This window comes from Protopterus annectens, chromosome 2.part0 (assembly GCF_019279795.1).
Source record: "Protopterus annectens isolate FY-2018-M chromosome 2.part0, PAN1.0, whole genome shotgun sequence".
Taxonomy (NCBI): Eukaryota; Metazoa; Chordata; order Ceratodontiformes; family Protopteridae; genus Protopterus; species Protopterus annectens.
In genome coordinates this window covers 1,749,886,894-1,749,897,473 of record NC_056728.1, presented here as the reverse complement: position 1 = coordinate 1,749,897,473, position 10,580 = coordinate 1,749,886,894, and the positions used below count along the sequence as shown (strand labels likewise).

Genomic DNA, 10,580 nt, shown 5'->3' with positions numbered 1-10,580 from the left:
GTATGAATTGAGAGAAAAAAATAGACGTATGACATATTTAGAAAGAGAAGCAGGGAAGAGAAATTGATTAAAGTAAGGAAATAGAAGAAAGGTGAGTAAAGAGATCTAAGGTATAAATAGGTACTTTTTCATATTTAGGGATATAGTTTATTCTGGGGTTGAGCAAGAACAGAGCCAGATTTTGGCTAAGACATCTTTCAGAATAGTTTTAAAGGAATGGAGGGAAGGTTTTGACCTGATGCATGCAGGTAATATTAGATCAGTTAGGCTGTAATTTTAGGTCTTTGAATTCATCAACACAGTAGATGATTTCGAATATAAAATGCAAGTAGTAAACTTAAGTCCTGAAACTACCAGATGAACAAGTTGTGATGAGATATCCAGTGTTTTAACATCAATGAGAATCGAGCTGAACAGTGGAAGAGTTAGATAAAGATTAAGTAAGCTAGGATCTTATCAAAGTTAGATGCAGCACAAGTAGATCTAAGGAAAAATATAAATCTGTAGAACTCATTCTGAAGAAATAATGGAAATTAAATGTCAGTGGTCAAGCAGTAGAATGAAATATTATAATTAAGTAAACAAATGGTGAAACTAGCTGGCAAAGATTGTGCATCATTATGTAATGGGAGGATAATCAGTAATATGTCTTCCAACACTGATCAAAAGGATAACACACACAAAAAATCAGGGGTTCCAAGTAGAAATGATATAGCAGAGAGGAAGCAATGGAAGTCAGCATTAGTAGGATGTACCTTATGGACATCAGGCTTCAGTCATGTAGAAGTAAGACCAGGACAGCAGTTTAGTGATGAGTAAATGTGATACTTAAAGATCCAAAGGTGTAAAGTTATAGTACAAATACAGCATAGGTTGAGCAGTAAGAGAAGCAGGTCCATGTCAAATTGGATACTAAGTCTTCAGTCTGTGATAGCTTCAACAAATTCATTTGCTAGGAAGTGACACCAAAAATTAAATAAATGTGTAGGTAGTTCTCTGTTATGTCACTGTGATGATAGCCACAAAGAGAAGACAATTTGATGCTGTCCGGTAATTATTGTACAAGAGTAGGAGAATGATGTAGAGCAGAAAGAATTGCTACAATAAAAAAAAATCATGTTTCTGAAGACTTACTAAAAGTAGAATATAGGATTTTGTGTGAAATAGCACAGTTAGATTACTGATGCTTGTGAGAGCTCTCTGGGATCTTGGATACTCCATGCGCAGTTACAGGTTGAATGAAGTGAGATGCAGGTATTGGATGCCAGTAACTCACAATTACAGAATGGAAAACCAAATTATATTCCAAAATGTGAACAATACTTGGTTGGTTGTTTACTTGTATGTGCTCATTGTAAATTGAGCAAAATGTATAAGGGAATAAGTCTGGCTCCTTGCTTACAGAAAATGATCTGGAAACATGAAAATTGGGGTGATTTCTTTGCATGCTGCAAACACATACTTGTCAATGCTTATGCTGATAAAATAAGAAAAAATAGAAAACTGCTATTTAAAGTAAAAGAAAGACACTGCAGACTCTCATAATTTCTCAGAAACTTCACACAACTGAAAAGCTTCCAAAATTGCACAAGCTGTATTATGTTATGCTGTATTAACATTGTCACGTAATTAGGCATGCCCAAGTGCTGGGAACTTACATAACCGGGAATAAATGGAAAATAAATTAAGTGCTGTCATGCAGTAATGTTACTTAAACAGGTAAGGCACCTTTTTTATTCCTTTATTTATTTTTTAAGTAATGTCATTGTATAATAATAAATCACATTCTCTTGTGGGATATGCATGGCTGCTTTTGTTTACCTTAATGACCAAACCACTCCAGCTGCGGGTAGATCCTGCATTACCCACAACTGCACATTATTTAATAATTAAAAAAAATTGCATTTGCTAAGCCATGATTAGTCCCAAAGGTAGTAAAGTAAAAGCTGTCAGTGAAGCAACAGTGGACTGAAATTTGATTACAGCTAGGCACAGACAACCAAACAACATGAAGCATAGCAAATAAAATGAGAAAAGCAGAGGAGTCAAGCTGCAGAAGCAAATCAAAAAGTGTGGATAACAAATATAAGCATAATATTCTTCATAGTTAAAATGATCAAACAATTGACAGCAACAGATAGAGCTGGGCAGCCATTTTCATACACAGCTGGCATAAACTTTCAGAGATCTATTGTGAAGGTAACTACTACACTGAACTTTATGTACGGCTCTCCATAGCAGCCTTTCTCTAATATAACCGTGTCTGTATTTGCTTTTGTTAAGATAATGTATTTATTTCTTTACATAGTCAAACTGAATATTTAAAACTTCTCTATCTTAATGTTTTTAACAGTTAATTTAGGACTTTTCTACATAGTAAGTCATTTCTTTACTTGGACTTTTCAGGAGCAGAATTGGAACAAGCTGATTACTGCTGAGAATGATAAACTTCTTTTGGAAAAGAGAGAACTTTTACAGAAATTCACCGAAATGGATGAGGTAACTCGAGCCAATCGTCAGACCATTTCCACTTTGCAACAAAGGTACTGCCTACATCTAGTAAGCTGAAACACAAAAAATGCTACATTATTATTATAGTCTTAGAACATTTGCATTTCTTCTGTCCTGTGAATGACTTGCTTTGCATGTAAGAATTCTGATTTTTTTTATTGTTTTTGCATTTGTGTAGCAACATTACTTTGCTGTTTGTTTTGTGTCTTTCAAGCTAGAAAACAAAATTAGCTGCTATGCATATAGTAACAAAGACTAGAACTATTGCAAGAGTCTGTTTACTCATAATTACTCTCGTGTGTTCTTTGTTCCTTTGCTGTGGAATTTATTGTAGGTACCTAACTATTGCCTATAGATGCAATTAAATCACAAGCTAGTGAGTTTATTAACATTTGATGGAGCAATGAGACACTGTTCTGAAGTCTTGTTATCTTCACACATACTGGAATGTCAACATATTGTTTCCTTATTATAAAGATTATGTCCTTGGTATTAATAAGGAAGAAGCATAGAATGATGGTGCAACTCAGGAGAATGATGGCACAACTCAGGAGAAGAGTGCTTATTTGAAGGGTGAGGGAAGCGTCCAGAGCAGCAAAATTGGACAGGTGTTTGGGTGTATTCAGTGCAAATGATGTAAAGGCAAACAAGCAATATGTATAGCAGCAAAAAGTATTGGAGGGATGCTAACATGCATGGGAAAAAGATTGGTTGTTAAAAAAAAAATGCATTGTTATTCATTGCTTAGGGTGATACTCCATGAGGACTACTTTATAGATTCAGTACTAGAGTCTTAAATTCTACAAGGAACTGAGCAGAGTGGAGGGCAACACATCTGGTAAATGGTCATATTCAAAAGTTCTGTTAAGAGACCCTTACTGAATGAACTGTGTCTGCAACTCAACAGCTGGCATGCACTCCTTTGGTGCTGGAAGACCAGAAGACTGTCAGTTATATGCACACTCTGGGTGGTTGAATTGCTGACACTGCAGTGCAGAATTAGGGGGGTCCTGCTCTCCTGAGTGTGCTGTCCTTTGGACAAGATGTCAAATCTACATTCCATCTGCTTGAGTTTGTGTTAGCTTACATGAATGTAGAACATTTTATGACGCCTATTGAAAAGTGTATTTTTTTATTGATATATACATTACATATTATTTACATATTTATATTATTTACAAATATCCATAGATTATAAACGTCTATTTAAGCATTTCCCCCACTCTAATATCCACAACCAAAACATTGTTTTCTCTAAAATCTTTGTCAAAGTCCATTTTCCATTGTATTTCATTTCATTTAGCCTCTCGTTCCATATAGTCCATGAAACATAAAATATTACTCTGTCCATTTTCTTTACTACTTTCTGTTTTCGTGCACCATAATAACCAAATTCTGTTATGTCCGTATTTATTTGTTCAAATTTTAACAAACTTTTCACCCTATTATCTTTAAACAGTTATTTCCACAAATTATTAAATCTTTTACATTTCAAAAACACATGCTCAGTAGTCTCAAATTCTCCACATTTATTACATAGTCTGTCTTGCTTTTTTTTTTGGTATGGCATATTTGCCTTAACTGGCAATTTTCTAATAGACAATCTCCATAAAAAAATCATTACATTCTTTAAACTTTTTATAGTTATATCTTATCATTATTTTTTTTTCTTATCTATTTCTAAAACTTTCCATGGATTAATGCAGTAAAATGCTTTCATAATACTTAAGTATCATTCCTTTCTATTTTTCTCACATATATATTTTTTTATTTTCCATAACACAGTTTTGTTCTTCATTCACAATGCTTTCACTTCATTTTTTAACTTCTATTCCTTCCCACAGTTCTTTGTATTTATAATATAGTATCATTTCTATCAAGTTTTTATTTTTCTTCATAAATCCTTGTAATACCTTATATAAAATTAAGGATGCTGCATGTACTATTGGGTTTGTTAAACCCAAGCCTCCTTGCTCTTCTTTCATATATAGAATCCCTCTCTTGACTGGAGTCGGTCTAGGGTCCCATATAAAAGAAAATATAATCATCATTAGTTCCTTTTCATACTTAATAGAAATCATATAGATGTTGGCAACATAAGCAGTTTTTCCTATTACCATGGTGTTCAACATCTGTGTTTTTTTTCTATATGAAAATCTATATGATTTCCAAAAACTAGTCATATCCTTTACTTCTTTGAGTACATTATCCCATTGCCATTGTCTGTATTTATTCCTTCCAAATATTATTCCTAATATATCTATATATTTTTCATTGAACTCAATACCTCCTATCATACCTTCAAAACCAAATAATTTACTTTTCTCCTTATTTATACTTAAACCATTTTTTTAATTTATACTTAATTTTTCATTTACTTTTTCCATCCATACTTTATTTTTGAAAATTAATAAAATATCATCCGCATAATTATACATTATTGGCAGTTGTACTTCCTTCATCGTTTTGTATACACAACTATTTGACATTTTATTATTTTCCGTCACTATTACATTCATAACTAATGAGAAAATTAAACTGCTAGCTGGGCAGCCCTGCTTTATTCCACATTCTATTTTTATTTCTTTCCCAATTCAGCCATTTACATTTAGTTTCACAGTTCCTTTTATAAGCAGATTTTATTACTTGTAATATCTTTTTGCTTACATGTATGTCTGCAAAATGATTTATATTGAATATTATCATAGGCTTTAGTTATATCTCTTATCACAACCTTTGCTTCTACATTTTTATTTATGATATCATCAGTTATTTCTCTTATTATCCATAATAACTCTAGAGTTCCTTTTCCTTTTCTTCCAAATACATTTTGGTCATATATTTTATCCATTTTTGTAACCTTTTTGTTATTCTCATAAAAAATTTATAATCTCTATTATTCAATATTATCAGTCTCCAATTTTTATCTCCTCTTTTATTTTCTTTTTTAAATATAAATTTTATAACTCCTGTACATATCTCTTTCTCTTTAATTCCATTTTCTAACCATTCATTCATAACTTTTATAAAAATTATATTTTGCCACTCTTTCATTTCTTTATACATGCCATGTTCAATTCCATCCAGTCCTGTTGCAGAATTCATGTTAATATCTTTTCGAATTTCATTCAATTTTTCATAGTTATTTTTTGTTCTAAATACGCATCTTTATTATTTAATTTTTCACCTTTATAAATTTGTTCTGTTTTTCTTCTCTTTTAACAAGTAATTCCAATACATATTCTTTTAATTATTTCTTATATTCTTTCTTGCTGTCTTATTTGTTTGTCTTCCATAATTTAAATTATCTTATTAGTTTTCCTTGCATTATTTTACTAAGATATGGTGCTACCTCTTCTTTCTTTCCTTGTAAACAATATTTTTGTTTATATAACAAGTTGTTAATTTTAATTTGATTAATTTTATATATTTATCTTTCTTTTTCATAAAAATATTTTTTTCTCTAAGTCTCAAAATGTTTCTTGACTTAATATCTTATATCTCTTTTTCTTTTATTCTTTTCTTCCTTATACATTCTAAAAACACTTTTTTATATTCTTTAAAATTAAGCCACCAAACAGTCCATTTCTCATAAACTCTCTGATTTTCATATGATTTTTCCATAATTCCATAAGTTCTTTTTTCTCATGCTTTTCATTAATTCTCTTTATTCCCTTTCCTATTTTTATATATTCTTCATTTTCCTGCACTTTAACCCATATAGCCGCATTTTCTGAAAATGCGGCATACTTGATTCCTTTTTTTTATAACTTTTAAACTATCAGATATTAAAAAAATAATCAATTTCTGTCCTAATTTCATTCCTTTTACAAGTCCAGCAGTTAGTCTCCCATATACTTAACTTTCCACATCTTATAATTTCTTTAGCCATTTTAACATTGCAATTGCTTTTATTTTTCTTAAATTACAATTAAAATCACTCACCACTATAATGTCCATATTTGCACAGACATATTCAAGAATATTTGTAAATATCATTTCTCTCTGCATTTTTGTTAGATATGCATTTTCTTCTTCTTCTTTCAGCTTTTCCTGGTTAGGGGTCACCACAGCAGATCACCTGTCTGCTCATGATTGGCAGTGAAGTTTTACAGTGTCGAGTTGCCAGCCCAAACTTCCACAGAAGGCACACACACGCACACACTCACTCCTAGGGCCAATTTAGAGTGTCCAGTCCACCTACAGCATGTCTTTGGATGTGGGAGGAAACTGGAGCACCTGGAGGAAACCCACGGGACCACAGGGAGGACATGCAGACTCCGCACAGAAGGCACCCCAGCTGAGAATCGATCCAGAGAACCTCTTGCTGTGAGGTGGCAACATTAACTGCTGCACCACCATATAAAGCTATAATTCTATACACATATTTTTTTCCATCTCAAGTCTATTACTGTATTTGTCCTAGTTCCACTATGGTCACATCTAATATTTTAATGCTTTCTTGACATAATATACATATGCCCGTGCATGCTTATTTCCCATGTTCCAAACTACTGCATAATTCCAAAGTTTTTCAGTTTGTTAATAATCTGATATCTTCTAAAACAATAATATGTGCATCTACTGCAGCATACCATTGTAATATACCTATTCTCCTTTTCAAATTTTTCATACTGTTCACCTTTAAAGTTAATATTTTTCAACTTTTAAGGACAGTTAGTATAGTAAAATGTTTATCCCTTTCCGTTCTTATTTTCTCTAACCATTATATTTTTAAATTTTCTTTTCCTTTCTATAACTCTTTTCCCTATCAGTTTTTTTTATTTCTTACTGTGTGCCAATAGGTTCTTCCTCACTTGTCTCTTCTGTTTCTTTTTCCTTGTTACTTTCTTCAACTTCATATATAACCTCTTTATCAGTCACATGTTTTTGTACAGTTTCTTGTATAACACATTCATCTATCTCTTTCTCCTGTATAACTTCATTTTCTTGCACATTCATTTCACATTCTAGCCATAAATGACCAGTGTTGCCACATTTTTCTAGACTTTAAATCACATTTTTTTTGCATTATGCCCTGTTTTTCCACAAAAATAACAAGTCTTTGGTTGACCCCTGTATTTCACAAAAACCCTGTTACCATAAACATTAGTAATACTATGTGCATAACATTATCATTTTCCATTTTCAGTATTACTCCACATTCCCATCCCCCAGTCCGTAGTCCTCTCTCATCATATAGTTTGTAGTGTCCATTACTTCTTTACATATTGTTAACAAATGTTCTTTCAGTTATTTTGCTTCAACTTCAGTTCTATACTGGATCATTATTCTGTTTTTGTTTTTCTGTAAAAAGCTTGCACCATCATATTTTGACAATGGATAAATATTTTTCTTTTGTTCATGTGCACCCAAAAAATTTTCCATGGCCTGTCCAGTCTCAAATATTAAGTCACAAAAACTTTCTTTATTAATTAAAATAAATGTTTTTACTTCTTTTGCTTTGACATTCAGAGGTGCTATGACAGAGTCCCAAACATCGTACCCGTCCAAACTTTCTTCTTCTTTACTGTTCACACGTACTGTATACTTCTTTTTTGTTTCTTTTATTTCTTCTTTGTTCATTCTCCAACAGTTTTTGCATAAAGTTTTGTCTCTGAAACTTTTTATGTCACAGTGTCTTCTCCTTTTTCTTCTATTTTTTCCATTATGTCACTCTATGAAATTGCTGCTCCACTTTCTGGCTCACTTTGGTTTACCATTTCTTCCAAATAATTATCCCGCAACCCCCTGATTGGTTGTAATTATGCATTTTTCACAGGTAACTGACTCTCCTTCAAACAATCTCGTCTGAATGTTTTCTTCTGAATTCATCTATGCTACTGCTACAGTCTCCTTTTCCTCCAATGTCAGTGGTTTTTCTGCACCCATATCATCAGAAAAAACCGTAGGTAACTATTCTACCATTTCAACTACATTTTCAGCAGCTCTCACTCCAGTTTCTGCAAACACTGAATCAGCCATGTTGTATCCCTGTTCCTCCTGGCTGCCTCCGTGCCTGGACAGGAAACAGGAAGTCGGGATGTGTAACACACAAAGCCTTCCTCCAACTACCAAGAGCAGGGAAAGTTCCCTGATGCCTTGGCCAAATTTCCTCAGTAGTATAAATGCACTTTGGGCATCCCCAGAAAAGAGGCCACTAGCCTAGTTGGACTAACCTGGTTAGAAAGGATAAATACAAATCTTGTATATTCTTGAGAAAAGGAGTGAGTGAAATTAGCATAGTAGAAAATTTCTAAAACACATGAAAGATATTTTAAACAGCTTTATTGACATCAAGGAGGGCAGTGCCATTTAGAAAACAGGAGGTATATGAGAACAGGAAGACATAACATTTTGTTTGGGGGCAAGACTTAGGGTGTGCAGAAGCAATTGGTCACAGAGTGGGTGCTTTTTCATTAAACAGCATTAAAAAAAAAAAAAAAAAATATGTTTAATATCAAAATGGTGTCATAATTTGCAAATGCACAAGAGAGCCATAAGGCAGTTCTTGTAATTAGTAGAAAGAATAAAATGCATGTTTGGTAGGATCTGCAGCTCAGTGAATGTGTAGGGATTGGTCACTGTAAGTGGAACATTTTATGTTCATCATTAGATCGTTGTTGCGGTAGCTTAAGCTGTATGGGTTAAATCCTGCACAGGATATGGTAACTGGCCAACTTCCAAAGTTTAAGGGCACCTTCCATTCATCTTAATTCCTGAACAGTTTGAGAGGAGTAGTATAAAGTTAGTGATTAGGGCAACAAACCTTCAGAACATTCTTGTCATAGAAATGTGCTCTTCCTTGCAAGCTTCGAATGAGCAATGGTCAGCTAGCACTTTTCTCTTGCTAGGCAGATAGGAACCCCACTGGGGCATATCTTATTCTTTGCCAATGTTTGTGGAGAAAAGTTTAACTTTTCTGTAAGTAGTTATTGCTAAAGGCTAGGAGTAGTGTTTTTAGTGGTTGTCATTAAATAAAAATACCTTAAAAGTTATATTTTTAGTCATGATTCCTTGTAGGGAAATGCCTTTAAAAATTTAATTTTTTTGTGGAAAAATTTTTTAACAGATTATAGTTTGAGGCTAGGACTATTAGTTTTGTGGTTGTCATTGCAAAAGTTATTTTAAAACTTACTGTTTTTCAGTCAGCTTATTCCACCAACTGTTGAAGGGATGGTTACCTACTTGTCAGACACTTTTTTTCATTTGAGACATGGACCAGGATGTAGACTCTAGTTATTTCCTCCCCCCATCCACAAAAAGAAGAAAGTTGCATGAGAGTATTTGGTTTTCAATCCAGCTTCTTCTTCACCTTAGCTGCTGATGAGTGACTCTGCTTTGACCATTTCAGGTATCTTTGACTGCTCTTTGATTTCTCTCAATACCTCTGATGTTGCTGCTCAAGAAGCCTCCAAGAACTAAGAGAAATGCACACCTTCTACAGCTGTTCCATTGTCCTTTTTCAGCAAGGGAGAACCACACTTTGTATTGGAGCAGGGAGGGGATGAACACTGTATGATGGAACCACCCTAAACAGCTTGATTTCTGGGGAAGGGAACAGTCTTTGGGTAGGTCTTTTTCTTTAGGGAAGGGGGTTCCCAGGACAAGAAAAACAAAAGTTAAGCATTTGTCTTCTATTTCACATATAGTAGATAAGGAAGATTAGTTAGATTTTACTAAGGTTTTGTTAAGCCTTTCAGTCTTTGAATTCTGACTGTTCCTAAATTTTAAAAGGAAAAGGCTTTTCCTCTCTCCTGGATTCTGTTTCTCAGTCTGTGGAACAGTAGTTAAATTTAGATTGAATTTCTCAAGTTCCTATACTAAGGGGGAATCAGATTTTGAGGAAAAACATCTTCAGATTCTACTCCTAAAAAGTTATATTTTTTGATACTGTTGTCAGACTGGAGCATTTTTTCCAGTTGGAGCAAAAAATACCAGAATCTCCCAAAGATATTATGACTTATTACACGTGGATTTTAATTGGTCTGCAGCTTTTCTTCTGGTCTTGCTGGCATTGGAAGATGCTTTCTTGGCAGCCAGCAGTTTGCTTGACAGTCAACCTCCTG

The 10,580-nt window shown here is 33.4% G+C and overlaps 1 protein-coding gene across 1 annotated transcript in view; it reads left to right on the top strand.

Annotated features, from left to right (window-relative positions):
- Positions 1-10,580, top strand: part of CCDC30 (coiled-coil domain containing 30) — a 2,524,512-nt gene that overhangs the window by 2,237,301 nt on the left and 276,631 nt on the right. Inside the window, exon 25 of the mRNA XM_044060442.1 lies at positions 2,407-2,543. Within this exon, the coding sequence (XP_043916377.1) occupies positions 2,407-2,543 (137 nt within the window). The remainder of the gene's footprint in view (positions 1-2,406; positions 2,544-10,580) is intronic.